Source organism: Natator depressus, chromosome 11, assembly GCF_965152275.1.
Source record: "Natator depressus isolate rNatDep1 chromosome 11, rNatDep2.hap1, whole genome shotgun sequence".
Classification (NCBI taxonomy): domain Eukaryota; kingdom Metazoa; phylum Chordata; order Testudines; family Cheloniidae; genus Natator; species Natator depressus.
This window is the reverse complement of record NC_134244.1, coordinates 79607358-79622932: the sequence shown is the minus strand read 5'-3', so window position 1 is coordinate 79622932 and position 15575 is coordinate 79607358. Positions and strand designations below refer to the sequence as shown.

Sequence of the window (15575 nt, the reverse complement as noted above, 5' to 3'; positions counted from 1 at the left end):
ATGGTTATATTGGTGTTACATCAAAAGCAGCAGGATTTAAAATAAAACAAAAGAAAGGCAACTGTTCATTTATGCTTAGGCTGTTTTTGATGTAGTTTTTTAACAAGTGTCCTTAGATATTTTACAGTATATATGTGTGTATATTTTCCCCTTCTCATAAGAAAATAACTAAAAGAATTTTGCTAATATCTTCCAAAAACATCCCCTGTTGGGCAAAAACCAAGTGTGAACATTTCCACATGAAAAGGTGACTATTTCATGAAGGTGTGTATGAATACATGGGATTACAATGGAAATCCCTTTACATGTTTAGCCCTGACAGTCTGCCCCATAGTAATTCATTTTTTTTTCCTAACTGCAGTAACAGTACTAGGTTTGTGTAGTTCTGATATTCTTGAAGTGCTTCAGGGGAATGATTTAGCAACTGTAAGTCCATAAGTAATGCAGACTAGGATAAACTGTCCAAAATGCTAATGAATTCCAAGAGTTTTATATAACCTTAAATAATATTTACCAGGAAATCCTGTCATTAATTTCATCAGCACTATCACTGCTAAATAGTAGTTTAAACTAAAAACTATAAACATATTTTAAACATCTTCCCCACCTCCTAAAATATACAGTGGTCAATGTTAAAATTTTTGCCTTAGTTAACTATATAATGTTAACTCAATATTCACTGCATTCCATGTTCCAAGTATGCATCATACTGAGGTGACCATAATTATTTATCAGAGACAGAATTGGCTAGATTGACAGTGCAACCACTGTATTTAATGCTCATGGAAAGTGCTGGGTTTACCATACTGAAAGTTGTCATCTCCAGTTTATTCTCTAGAGTAGGTACAGCACAGCAGCGGCAATGCAAGCTTCCCCAGTGTGCGTAACCCTGATCTGGGGTGAGAAGGTAGTTCCATCTCCATGTCCCTTCTATCCCTAGTATTTCTACTGAGACTGCCCGACACAGTGAGCAGATACCAGTTGTGATGTATTGTGATGACACTTTTTCATGTGGAACTAGGCTTAAAACCCTGTCATTTCACATAGTTCAGCTGTCACATTTTAACTCCTTGGTCTTAACTTAAACAGCGGTCTAGAGATGAAAGGCTTCATATCTCACTGTTAATTCCTAGAGCTGGTATAAATTCCCTGGAAGCACTAAAATATATACATATATCACAGGAGTATTTCAAACATTCTTTTTTCTAATGGTAACTGATTACTTTCTGTTCTTGTTTACTTTTTAAGGGATGATACTTCAGCTGCAAATGACAAGGTGGTTGGTTTTAACAATATGTATATTATTGTCACCATCAGAGTTACTCAATAGCTATTTTCTCCCTTCCTTTCTTCCTTTCTTCTCTGCTGTTTTTTCCTCCATATTATCTTCAGACTGGTATCTTTCAGGCTTGGGGCCACTGCCCCTCCATGCACAGTCTCTGGTTGGTGCAGATCGGGTCTCCCCCTCAATACACAAACTCCGGCAACACCGCCCCTTGGGGCGCACGCAGTCTGCTCCCCTTCCCCAGAATGCCCAGGCCCTCCAGCAGTTAGTGATCCAGCAACAGCATCAACAGTTCCTGGAGAAACACAAACAGCAATTCCAGCAACAGCAACTTCACATTAACAAGGTAGGCACACTGATTGTAAATGCTTTCTTGCTCATGCAATTTTAATGTAGCCTTTAGCTAACGTTCTGATATAATGGTTTCTCTCACTATAATATGTATGGCCTCTAACAATATAATCAATTGCTCTTCATCCTTAGATCTCTTTTTCATAATTTTGTGAAATATATTAGGCTACATATAGTGGTTTATTCATATTATCATCTAGGTAAGAAATGATACCTCTGATGCAGATGCTGGGAAAGGAAGTACAATTTAAGCTACTGGTTTTCCAATCATATTTTCAAAACTCTTTATGCTGCCATTCATCCACATCAGCATCATATCCAGGTCTAGAGAGGAGAGCATACAAATGCTGTCAAGGAATATAGGGGAAAATGGATATATTGTACTTATATTTTGCTTGAAGAAGGAGGAGAAAGAATGTAGTATAAAGCGGTGTACTATAATAAAAGTAAAGTAAAAGATTCCATTGATGATAAACTAAAAATTAATTGGGGAAAGGGTGTTTCTATTCGAGGCTGTTCAGATTTATTTAAAGTTTGCTCACCAGGATAATCTTCTGAGAGAGAGTAATGGGACTGAGCACCTGAGTGGGAGCCAGAAACTCCTGACTTCCATTCCCAGCTCCAGTGCCAACCCCCGCACCTATGGCCTTGGGCACATCATTTATCTTCTCTGCCTCCATTTCCCCATCTGAAAATGGGGACTTCTCCTAGCCCAAAGGGGTTTTGTGAGTATTAATTAGTTAATATTTATAAAGTGCTTTGAAGATGGAAAGTGCTATCTGTGTTTAAGTGTTATCTCACTTTCCATGAAGCACCTGGAGAACAGCAGAAAAGTATACGTATGTTGCACAAAGCTGTTCATCAGTACACAAATATTGCATTCACTTTGCAGGTCAGATAGATTCTGGTGTGCAGATAGATTATCTGTAGCAAAGAGGAGGTTATTTCAACTTGTTGTGCAGGAATGTTCCTTCAAAGACAAAATGGTTCGCAAGGAATCTGAATTTAAAACTTGTCCTTTAAACACATAGAGGAAGATCTCAGCTGGTGTAAGTGGAGCTATGGCAATTTACCCCATCTGCTAATCTGTCCCACTCCTTTGGAAGGTAAAGTCAGCAGCTAGTCATCGCAATAAAAAGAGAGCTGCTCTGAGTGTGGGATAGATCATAAATGTTTATAATTATTTTTAGTTCTGTTCTGACCTTCATAGTTGTACTAGTATTAAAAAAAAAACAAAAAACAAAAAACGTGCTCCCGGAGCTCCAGTTGCGGTTTCTTAAAAAATCCCCCCCCACTGGCAGATTCCGAAAGAAAACTCAGACTGCCAGTTTGATTTTCAGAGTGCTGTGGTTAGATTTCAGGTGGACATTTCTCCAAATATTTTCACTGTTCCAGTTATATGAGAAAATATAATTACTAGAAGCTGGATTAGCCTCATTGAGTGGTGGCCCACATAAAATCTTTCCAGTAAAAGAGAGAGTCAGAGTTTAACCCCCAAACACTTTGTTTATAGAATAAAGCTAAGTTGGGATGATTACACAAGCTACTGACGTCAATCTTGTACTTCTGGATATTTGCCACTGCGCTATGCATGTGCCAGCCCTGGACTTCATTCAGGCTAGCATACTGATGTGGTGTGGAGCTGCTGTTGCTATGGAGATTTCCCTTACCTCACTCTAAACATGCTTTGTGTAGTGAAGTTCAAAATCGGGATTGCTGGAAGCAGGCAGTAGGTTCAGTTTCTTTGTTAGTAAGTAAATTGCACTTCAGTGGCTTGTTTGTTGAATTTTTAAAGACTTCCCTTGCCAACACTTGTAAGTGTCCAAAGACTTCGCTGTGACGTACCTACTGAACTCATTGAGGCTTTCATTTAGACCTCCCAGGAGTTTGACGTGTGTGTGTGATATTGTGCAGACTGATGCCTCTTTCAGTAGCCTGAACTCAGACCTAGATAAAATTGTGATGTGTCATGTCCATGGAAAAAGGAAAAAAAACATAGCTGAACGAGGACAATTTCCATTTGTTTTACTTGTTAAAGTGATGAGTTAAAATGCTTTAACATACTGTGTGTGTGGCAGTTTTATCACATCGGATAACATCCAAATGCTGACATGGAAAAATGTATTCTCAGAACACTCTATGTGTTAGGGCCCTTCTATGTAGCATAGCAGCATAACTAAAAATCACGTAATGGATTATTGTCTTTTAATTATAGGCAGGGCTCATGGCACTCTGTTTTCAGTTGCTTATGGTTTTGCCAAACGTTTACCATTTGCTTTTAAATTTTCCATGTCAGATGTCTGCCTCAGGCTGAATTTTGAGGAAACTTTTCTGCCAAAATAGTTCAAACTTTTCTGAGAACAAGGCTGGGGGGAAAAAACATGCGTTGCCGATGTTAAAAAATTCTGGCAATGTTTTCTTTAAAATTTCTATTCCCCCATCCTTTGGAGCAGGGACTTGACATTTGAATGCAAGGTGGCCTTTGTGTCACAGATGTGCCTTTTGCCATCCCCATGAAAATCCACCCAAATTGACCAAGTTGAACTTTCAAAAATTGCCATTTGTACAGGCTCAGTGGAGACTTCTTAGAGTTTAGTTGCTCAAATCTCCAAAGATTCAGTCCTCATGGAGTGAGTTCTCACAGCTCCTAGTGATGACCAGACTATGCATGTGCCATCCCAGCTGAAGACATGCCATCCCCCCACAGCTCCTAGCACTGACTGAACATGTGCCATCCTCACAGAGCAGCTGAGCATGCACCATCTCCTCACAGCCCCTGTGTATGGGAAGCAATGCTTGTGCCTGCCCCACAGAGTGACTGTGCATGCTCCATTCCAGGGATACGGAGCAAAGCCATGCTCTCCCTGTAATGACTGCTCAGAATCAGGGTGGTGCTGAGCACTGGAACTGAGAGCAGTGAGCCTGTCTCTGCTGTGATACTTGGAAATTACACACAAAAATGTAAATTAAAAGAACATTAAGGTTACAAAGTCAAGCATTCAGAAGGTAGGAAATGCCAGAAATAAAGTTGACTGCAATTTTAATTCACCCACATTATGCATATGATACTCCTGAGGGAATTCTGTTCAAATAAAAATGAAATTGTGTGCACGGTATTTTAAAATTCTGCATATTTTATTTGTCAAAATAAGACAATATAATCACACCATTTTCAATCATTTGCTGACAACTATTTTGAAATAAATTACCAAAATAATTGAAAAAGGTGTGATTATATTTTTATGGTGTTACTGTGCTATTTTGAACAAATAAAATGTGCAGAATTTTAAAATGTTTAAGTTTTTGGTGCAGAATTCCCTCAAGAGTACTAGGGTTCTGTTTGGCGCAATCTGGGTGCGGGCAGCTCGGTGGGGGGTCTGGGTATGGGGAGGAGAGAATCTGGATGCACGGGGGCTCGGTGGGGGGGTTTGGGTGCAGGGGGAATTGGACTCTGCAGGGGAGTTCAGGTGAAAGTGATTAGGGCTCAGTGTGGGAGGCTGGGGGAGCGGGGCTTGGTGGGTCAGGGTGCAACTGGTTGGGGCTCAGTGGGGTGGGGGTCAGTGTATGGGGGCCTCCCAATGCAGGGGGTGAGGCTCAGTGGGGTGGAGGTTCAGAGGGCTTGGTGGAGGGGGTTCTGGGTGCAGGGGGCTCCTGATACGGGGGGCAGAGTTGGTCGGGAGGTTCCAGGTGCGGGGAGGGGTCACTGTACGGGGAGCTGCTTCCCCTGTTCACCCAATCCCCGTGCATCCCGAACAACCCCTCCCTCCTTCCCCCCTGCCCGCTCCCAGCCTCCCCCCGGCTAAGCCTCACCCCCCACACTCAGAACACCCATCCCACCAAGCCTCACCTCCTGCACCCAGACCCCCCAGTTCCCATCTGCATAATAGGCTTAACTACGCCACTATGAGGTGTGGATTTTTTACATTTCTGAGAGACGTAGCTCTGTCAATGTAAGTTTCCAGTGTAGACCAGCACTAAGACTTGACTTAATAGACTACAACCCTTGTCTAAAGCAGTTTCTCACCCTTGAAGTCTTTCTGCGGAGTTTGTTGGTTTTCAGTCAATCCAGGATCCATTCCTTCATAAATCATCCCCCCCCCCCCCCCCCACCAATAGCATCCTCAGTGAAATGGTTTTCTCCTTGAACCCTGTTATAGTCCAGTAGCCCTTTGAAATGCATTCCTATGGTTGTTCCCCGGTGTACTGCTGCCATATTGTGCTCACATTTCTCCCCCCCTCCCATCAGTTTGTTTTCCCTATTGATTTTGCATGCCAGTATAGCTCCCATTGTTTTTGGCTCACAATGCTTAATCTGCCTAACACAGAGAGATAACTACTTTGCCTCTGAACTGGAAGAAACTTGTTTCTCCCTTTATTTGGTTACAGACTTTAAAGCCTAATATTAGTTTGTATATTTAATTTCTCATGTAGTGTTAGTACATAAACTTCACAGTGATATTAGTGACCCGTGTGTCACCAACTTCCATTTGACACCTCACATGATATTCTTTATAGCTAGATTCTGTGACAGCAATGTGTTAGGTGTAATGAATTTGTCAGGCATGGTAGGAGTTGCTGACAGAACAGGAAACCCTTTGCCAGTTGGTACGGAGGGGCTCTTCGGGTCACAGTCACATGGACTCCCAAACATTTGGGAACAGAGGTTGCAAAGCGAGTGTGACAGCTGGAGGAAACAAGCTTACTAGCAGCACTTGACTAAGTGCAGGGCAGCACAAATCTTGGTGTTTATTTTTGTAGTTGTGGTACAAATCACCAAACACAACTTTTCTCTCCTGTAGCAACTAAAATACTCGACTTCAGCTTCATTGGGAATCATGATGAAGGCATCTGATTTTGTAAGATGCAATTTATGAGTATGTCAGAAAGAGGCTTGGCAAACAGGGAAGCAGGAAACCCAGACAAGAACAAATCTGTCACTCGTTTGCTTCTGGGTTTTTACTGCCAAATGGTTGTTTCCTTGCGGACGTTGAATGAAGTGGAGCAGCCTGCAAAGCATACAGGCTTTAGGAGATTCCAATTTCTTGAGAGAAAAATCAAACAACAAAAAAAGAGGATCATTGTTACTTAGGACATTGTTTCCCTGATAAGAGATTAATAGGCTAACCCAGTCTTTTTCTTTACTATAATTATCCTTTTGTTTTGGAGCTAGTTTGTAAGAAATACTAAGTCACTTTTTATTTTGCTTTCATTAAGCTGATTCTTTAGTTGAGAACATAGTCAGCTTTAACTCTGATGTGTTACACTTTATTTATCAGTTAACCTCTGGGATGTTTTCAGATGATACCAAAACCGAACGAGCCAGCCCGCCAGCATGAAAGCCACCCTGAGGAGACAGAAGAGGAGTTACGAGAACACCAAGCGCTTTTGGAGGAGCCATACAGTGACCGAGTCTCAAGCCAAAAGGAGATGCAAGGGTTGGCCAATATGGTGCAGGTGAAGCAAGAGCCCATTGAGAGTGATGAAGAGGAAACAGAGCCACCACCGGAACTAGAGCCAGGGCAGAGGCAAGCTGAACAGGAGCTGCTCTTCCGTCAGGTAAGATACAACAGAGTGAGAATGTGTCTACAAAGTGGTCTCTTAGAATATGATGGAAGCAGACTGGCATTGTACTGTTGGTAAGCTTCTGCTGCCACCGTCTGCTCTGTACCTGTTTTGTGGCTATGTAAAGATGGGGTATTTGAGATAAGTTTGCAGAGGTAGTAATATGGATTAATATCAGTAATAATGAAATAGCTAGAAGGGCAGTGTATGCTAGCATAGCTCAGCAGGGTGTTTATATGAGAGAGATATAGACTATCTTCCTTTTCTGGAGGCAGAAGTAGTGCTGAGCTGCTGCTTTTTTTTAATATTTGCCAGCATGCCAAAACATCCCCAGCAGTGTGAAGGGCACAGCTGCCTGGGAAAACCCCACAGCACAGCGAGCTGCATGCTGGATAGGTCCCCTTCGAAGTAGGACAGAGCAGTAGTGGGCAGAGGACTGAAGCCCTGGCGGTACCATACGATGGTCTGATCCATTTTGAGGACTGAGCCAACTGCTTGCTGGGTAGCAGTGTTATCATCATTTTGCTGTACACACTATAGCTTGGTGCTGTATTCAGTGATATGCCTCAAATCATATACAGTAAAAACTGTGTTATCCGTCACTTTATCAACCAGAAAGCTCTTTTAACTGGCGTTTCTGATATCTCCCAATGCAAATTTTCAATCTAGTAACTGGGACTAGTTTACTGCCCAGCACGTTATGCAATTACACATTCTGCACTCTACTTTTATGCAAAAGAGGCAGAAGACAAGTCAGCAAGCTGATATCAGGGATTGATTCAAAAAAGCCGCTTCCAGGTGTGTCATAGGGTCATTACAGACAGATTCAGCCCAATCTCCTACACCATCTATATCTACAATGATAATTGATGTTGATAATGACAACTCTGAGCACTGCAAGATCCTGAAGTGCCTTCTGAATCATCAAAGGAAGATTCAGTTTTGTTCAATATAGTTTTAGTATTAAGTGTATTTTTAGTGATCTGGGTATATGCCAGGCGCGGCCCATAGTGATATGTAGTGTCATAAGATACCCTACTGTATAGAAAACTTTACCTGTATATACCTAAGTGCTTCAAGAAACCAACCACTCTGCAGGGCAGTACTACTACTGGATTGGTGAGTACCTGTCTACTCCTTTATACTTTATTCATTTTATTGTATTCTCATTCTTTGAAAATTGTTATTCCATTGGTAAGGATAACTCTTAGTTAACTGGAATTTTTGACTGACTGACACCCCCATTCTCCCAACATGCTGGATAACAAAACTTTTACTGTACAATTATAATTGATTTTAAAGGGACAAGTATGTGTGAATCATAGAGTATTTGTAAGAAGAAAAGGAGTACCTGTGGCACCTTGGAGACTAACAAGAATGCATCCGATGCAGTGAGCTGTAGCTCACGAAAGCTCATGCTCCAATAAATGGGTTAGTCTCTAAGGTGCCACAAGTCCTCCTGTTCTTTTCGCGGATCCAGACTGACCCGGCGGCTGCTCTGAACCCGGCCAGAGTAGTTGCGGTTGGTATACATTCGAAGTACGTGTCGATGAACTACGTTAACTTTGCCGACTGGCTCGGCCGCAGTTCTGCAGAAGAGGGCCTGGGGTGACAGTGGGCGAGAAGCTGGATAGGAGTCAGCGGTCTGCCCTCGCTGCCAGGAAGGCTAGCGGCATATTGGGCTGCATTAGTAGGAGCATTGCCAGCAGATCGAGGGCAGTGATCGTTCCCCTCTATTTGGCACTGGTGAGGCCACATCTGGAGCATTGTGTGCAGTTTTGCAGCCCCCACTGCAGAAGGGATGTGGACAGATTGGAGAGAGGGCAACAAAAATGATCAGGGGGCTGGGGCACATGACTTATGAGGAGAGGCTGAGAGAACTGGGCTTCTTTAGTCTGCAGAAGAGAAGAATGAGGGGGGATTTGATAGCAGCCTTCAACTACCTGAAGAGGGGTTCCAGTGAGGATGGAGCTCAGCTGTCTCAGTGGTGGCACATGACAGAACAAGGAGTAATGGTCTCAAGTTGCAGTGGGGGAGGTCTAGGTTGGATAGTAGGAAAAGCTTATTCACTAGGAAGGTGGTGAAGCACTGGTATGGGTTGCCTGGGGGGGGGGGGAAGGGGGTAGAATCTCCATCATTAGAGGCTTTTAAGGCCCAGCTTGACAAAGTCCTGGCTGGGATGATTTAGTTGGTGTTGGTCCTACTTTGAGCAGGGGGTTGGACTAGATGACCTCCTGAGGTCCCTTCCAACCCTAATCTTCTATGATTCTATGAAAGCACTTCTAAAATTAACCCAATCATCTAATAAGTTTCATAAGCAAAGAATAATGAAGTACTTATCCTTAGAATTATAGAAATTAAATAATATATCAATAATCATCATCACATTGCCATGTTTAAATATGGTTAGAAGATAGACGGGCTAGAGGTATCATTACATGGCTGTATATTGAACCCCATTAGAAGAGGAGTAAGGACAGCAGTGCACCAATGTATGGTCCACAGAGATGATAGCACTTGAATTTTATGAATATAGTATTATGTGCTTCAGTACAAGCGGGGAGTGAGGGGAGGCACTGTCGCAAGACAATGCAATTAGGACCTGATCCAAAGTCCAATTTAAGTCAATAAGAGTTTTTTCATTGACTTCCATGGGCTTTACCTAAAGCAACTGAGAGGTATGTTACAAATTGGTGAATCCCCATTGCCTGTGGAAAATAATGTTCGCTGTAATTGCAGCATGATGCAACCTTTGGAAACATTTCCATGTCCTTTGGGATTTAGCTGGAACACAACACTCTTCACCAAGAGATGTTTGCTGGCCAGCATACCAAGTCATCTGCAGACGTTGCATACAGGAAGTGTGGCTGGATTGACGGGGGGAAGCGAAGCACCAGGGCAAAACTGTATATTCCTTGTAACGACTTATAGACAGTACACATCGTTCCAGGTTTATTAGCTTGATTGAAAGTATGCAAATTGGACCTGCATTTAGGCAGAAAGAAAACAGTGATTATTTCTAATGTCCATGCCCCTGCTTTTGTCAGATTCAGACACTGTAGGGCAGCCTTCTCCGCCGTACCGTCAACACATGACTTGTCCACTAAAGAACAATGTGCCAACCCTAGGAAACAAATGTCATTTCTTTAGAAAATAAAGTGGAATTCCTGCGTGACTGGTTTGCGCCACTCTGACAGCTGAAAACAATCTTAAAGCTAGGGCATCTGGCTGCTCGAGGATTCCTCCTAATTGAAGGAATCTTCAGGTGATATTTGTGCTAAAACTGCTCCTATGCTACCTCCCCTCCATGCAGCCCACACAGACGGCATCACAGATGTATTCCTTTGGTTAACTGATCCCCAGCTACAGGAGCAGTCCTGAGCGTTAAGGAGAGCAGCCTCCAGACCACAGGATGCTCATTGCATGCAATACAATTAGGATATATAAATTAACATAGAGTATTTTGCACTGGGATCTGTATACCTTGTAGGCCAGGTCTGTGGATTAAAGATGAAGGAAACAAGTGCCTGATTGTATCTAATCTGTACCTAGAAAGTCAAGAAAACAGAAAAATACTTAATACTGTTAGAAAAAAAAAATCCTGAGATGCCTTCATTAAATAGATCAGCCTTGTAAACTGTGAATAATACAGGCAAATAAACTGTGACTTCTGCACAGGAATACCTAGAATTCCAAAGGTGACTGTTAAACAGTGTTCATTTACTTGTTTGGTATCATGTTAGGCCTTGAACGTAAACAGAGTAGGTGTTACATAAGCCCGTGCTCGAGACCTGGACATCTCATAATTCTGCTTCTCTGTTCCCTTTGCTAATATAACTGGCCAGATTCTCAATTGGTGAAAATTGATATAGCTCCATTGAAGTCAGTGATTCTGTGCCGCTTTACGCCAGTTGAGGCTCTGGTCCTTTCTTTTCTGCTGTAGTATGGTAACATTTGTTGTAAATCACTGATTTTTATCAGGAGGCTGTGTGTGTTTCTGGCATTGTACAGTTCTAGTTTGGTTTTTAAAGATAAAATATATGCTCTTTTGCCCCCTAACTCCAGAAATCTGTGTCTTATGGTCCAGCCCACAGAAAAAGCCATGATCTGTGAAAATAGTAGTAACTTCTCAGTGTGTCACCATACTTGGGCAGAAAAAACAACATATTCATATATTAATAAACATTGCATAAAGTGGCTAGGAGTGGGAAAACTTGTGCAAGGTGCATGCAGGACTGTCCTCCTGACCTGCATTGCTGTTTAAGTATGGTGGATGCTGTTTAAAGTATGTTTGTGTATGTAGATAGATGGCCACATCCAGCAATAGAATACCCACTAACAGAAGGTGTGGTGTGGGAAGCAGTCACTAAAATGGAGCTAAATGCTGTGAAAGCTCAGTTGAAAGTGTTGTTAAAGTTCACCTCACCTTGGTTTTGAATCTGTATTAGCTATTCAAAATATAGTGCACATGTTTGTAGTTGTGGGCCTCTTTTATTCCTCCTATATAAGAGAAAAAGTGAGTCTCTTAAAATAAACAAATACATCTTTGATTAGTAGATGTTAGCAGGCTGAGAATTTTGTTTAAGTCGAGCTGTCAGCCCCAGATTGAAGGGGGAAGAGGAAGGGTATTTTTTGTACAGAATCTTCGGCCCTGGAACCAGCCTCCTCTGTAGGACTAGCACAGCAGAAGTTTGTTGACCTTGTGGAAATGTTGCGAAACCTGTGCATTACGAATAGCAGGGAGCCAAATGTGGATCAAGTGGCTGCAACATCATTACCTTCAAATATCTCCCAAAGGCATCATGTCCTGGCAGCAGTAAAAAGGGGGAAGGTGTCAGCTGACCCAAGTTGTGTTACTGGCCCCACTCCCTTTTCAGTACTTAAATCCCAAGCAACCTAATGTTTTCAGAGCCTACCTAGCCCATGTTCATCCATGTCCTGCAGACCAGGAAAGGGTTTGAGGGCAAGTGGCAGGGCCCCTCTGCCCTTTGTGAGTCAAATGCAAATCAATTGCTCCATGCAACTAATTGAGTCCAGCTGCCCCCGACTTCTCCCCAGTGTGCTGGGCTTGATTCAAACACTTCAGCATAAAAATCAGGGAGCATATTTTCAATTCATCATCCCATCCATGCTATCTTCTCAAACCCTTGCAGGTCACAGTCTAGAGCCTTGAAGGCCACAGATTGGATAGTCCTGACTCAGAGGTACAGAGTGTGTCTGCCCTTCCAAGCATGAGGGCCACATTGAGTGCATAGTACTTGTGCTCAAAGCTCTGCACTGGTTTCCTTTTAATTTGCAACTGTGAGATGTTTGAGAGTCTTTAGTGTGCGAGTGCTGGTACCTGGCTACTTGGAAGATTCCCTCTCATGGCAGTTCATATTGACGGGGATGTTCTTGCTGTCTGCCCTCTAGACGAGGGTTCTGTGCTTTTGAACTTCTTCCCCTTGGCAGTCTGCCAGTACCTAGGTTTGGTGAGCTGCAGAGACCAGTGTAAGAGCTTTCTGTTTTTCTAGCATCTGAGTTCTTTAGTTACGTTCTAGATTTCAGCTTGCAGCCATGCTTCTATTGCCCATTATTTATTTGATTTACACAAACATGAGCCTATTGCCTGAGCATTTGGGCACATTTGCATTAATAAAACATACTTAAGCAGCGTTTACCATCATGCTGCTAACAACTGGCTGCTGCAAGAATCCTTCCCAAATGTACAGCTTCCCCCTGCCATAATAAAAATATAGACATAAGGTATTAATCTCAGACAATTACCTGAGCAACCCTAAAAAGAAAACATCCTTCACAGTTCAGAGAAAGACTGAGCGTTTTTCTATATGGGGATACTCCGAAAAGCTAAGTGGAATTAACTAAAGATATGAAGTTAAAGTGCGTTAGTTTAAAACTTATTAACCTCCCATGTGGACACTCTCATTCAGAAGTAAAATGGTCTTAGTTCATTTTAGTTTAATCCACTTTGGGAACTAAGGTCAGTGCTCTGAGGTTGCACTGGGCATTCTCTCCCTCAGGTGCTTGCTGGCTGGTTCTTGCCACATGCACAGGGTTGGTCTAACAGTGGTCTAATTGGCAGCCGGTGGGCCAGATCTGGCCTGCAGTACGGTTCCATATGGCAATCAGAAGCGTCCACACACACCCAACGTCCCACCCCACAGCGCACCTGCTCTGCAAAATGGCATCATCCACGCAGCATAATCTCATATGCTGTATGTGAACAATTATGCTGCATGGAGGACACCATGTTCTACACCATGTATTTCTGTATGTGGACTACAGAGGTGCCCCACAACTGGCATCCAGCCCACAGCACTGAAAAGGTTGTCCCACCCAGTGCCCTGTGTGGTAGCGAAGGAATATTTCCCCTAGGTCAGCTTGGCAGGGGTGCTGGGGTAAATTTTACCTTCCTCTGCAGGTTTCTTGCTGGGATCATCTGGATGTATCTTGTGTAATTGCCTGCCATTGCAAAGACCTCAGGCACTGGTACACCTCAGTACCCCCTATTCTCCACATGTGACACATAATAGTTTGGTCTCCTGATGTCTGTAATACTTTGGTTTAATTTCAGTTATTGGGTTTAGTGTGTGGGTGTCGGGTGGTCCTGGTGGCCTGTGATATACAGAAGGTGACACTCACCTTAAATTCTTTGACTATTTCTAAAGTAGACAGTCTGCAGGGTTTTAATGTGATTTAACTTAACACCTTCAGTTAATTTGTCTTAATTGTTTCTGAGTGTCTGCACAAGTATATGAGCTTGGCACTGCCTTGGTCCTGACCCTTGTCTGATAGATCAATATGGGAAAGCCATTTAGTGAAGGGTCATCCATTGGGAACATTCTGCCATCAGCCCTGATCCATTCACAGGTAGGGCCTCTGGGTAATAACTCATGTGCAGCTCTCTACTATTACACACATTCAGAAGGAGAGTGGTGGTCTTGAGTAGCAAAAATGTAAATCATGTAAGGCTGCAAAGTCAGCATGTGGGTTTGTATCCAAAAGCAAATTCGAGCTTTTTAAAAGCTGCACTTGAATAGCTGTGTAAGGGTGCGTAGACTCTGTAGTGTGAGGTGAGTGTGTACTATGTCCCTGATTCAGAGCTCATGGAATTTAATGGGACCTTTTCCACTGTTTCCTTGGGCTTTGGATCAGGCCTTTATTTTAGCACACCTCCATATATATGTTTAATGTATGTGCGTGTTCACTGTATCCAGGAAACAAACCAAAACTCCAAACAAAATTGTTTTTAAAATTCTATGCCAACATTTTTTTATTGTGATATTTGCATGAACCGTCCCCTTATATTCCTTTCCATCCTCCCCAACAGCAAGCCCTTCTCCTGGAGCAGCAACGCATTCACCAGCTGAGAAACTACCAGGCATCAATGGAGGCAGCTGGCATCCCAGTGTCTTTTGGAGGACATCGGCCTCTGTCTCGTGCACAGTCCTCACCTGCATCTGCCACCTTCCCCATGTCTGTACAGGAGCCACCCACTAAGCCAAGGTTCACAACAGGTAATGTTTCAGGGCACTGGAGGGTGATTGGATGTGGCTGTGACCGTGTAGAAGTGGAATGGGTGACGCTAACACATCATTGGAGGAGGCAAGGATTGCCCTCCCGTGAAAAAGCCACCCCCAAACCTGGTGTATTCCCAACTATCAGTTGGAGGCCAGGACATTATTCTGGCTGTGGATAACCCCAGGCTCTGTGGCTAAGTAGGGGATGGAACAATCTGGGTCAGTCATTATACACCATATTCCTTCTTCCCCTTCCTCCCCCCCTCCCCCAGTCCACACCCTCCATCACCAAAGGGAGAGATCCTAGAAAGAGAGAATACTATATATGTATTTTAAATAAGCTTTAAAAAAAAAAGTGAAAGCGATGCAGTGTTATGACTGTACACTCCCAGAAACAAGGCCAATTCAGACTAAACCATGCGGTTGATGTAAACATGAGGAAGGAAGAAGCACAGCATGATTGATAAAGGACAATATACCAAGCAACGCTTCTAGCCTGAACTCTGAATTTACTTCCAAGCAGATTTTGGACCATGTTCTCTGACCCAGTTCAAGCCCTTTTGCACCTCCTGAGTGTCACAAAGAGGCTATGGTCTGGCTGCAGCAACCTAGTTGTGAATTTCTCCCAGGGACGGGGGAAACTTTCAGTTGTTGTATCATTGGCATAGGAGCTAGCTCTGCCAGTCAGCTCCTGCTCTTCCCTGGTGTAAGGAGCAGGAAGGGGGTATGTCAGAGGCAGATCACTTTACAGATGGCATATGGTAGCCAGTTGTCTTAAGGTAGGATAGCCGTCTGGTTACCTGATGGCCTGACCCTCCTGCACTGAATGGATTTTTGTGTAGGAGAGAGACATTGGT

General features: G+C 43.1%; 1 protein-coding gene across 2 annotated transcripts in view; it reads left to right on the top strand.

Annotated features, from left to right (window-relative positions):
- HDAC4 (histone deacetylase 4) overlaps nt 1–15575 on the top strand; it is a 406948-nt gene that overhangs the window by 311424 nt on the left and 79949 nt on the right. For both annotated transcript variants that reach the window (XM_074968253.1, XM_074968254.1), the window contains 3 exons: nt 1393–1631; nt 6935–7192; nt 14529–14715. In XM_074968253.1, the coding sequence (XP_074824354.1) occupies nt 1393–1631; nt 6935–7192; nt 14529–14715 (684 nt within the window). The remainder of the gene's footprint in view (nt 1–1392; nt 1632–6934; nt 7193–14528; nt 14716–15575) is intronic.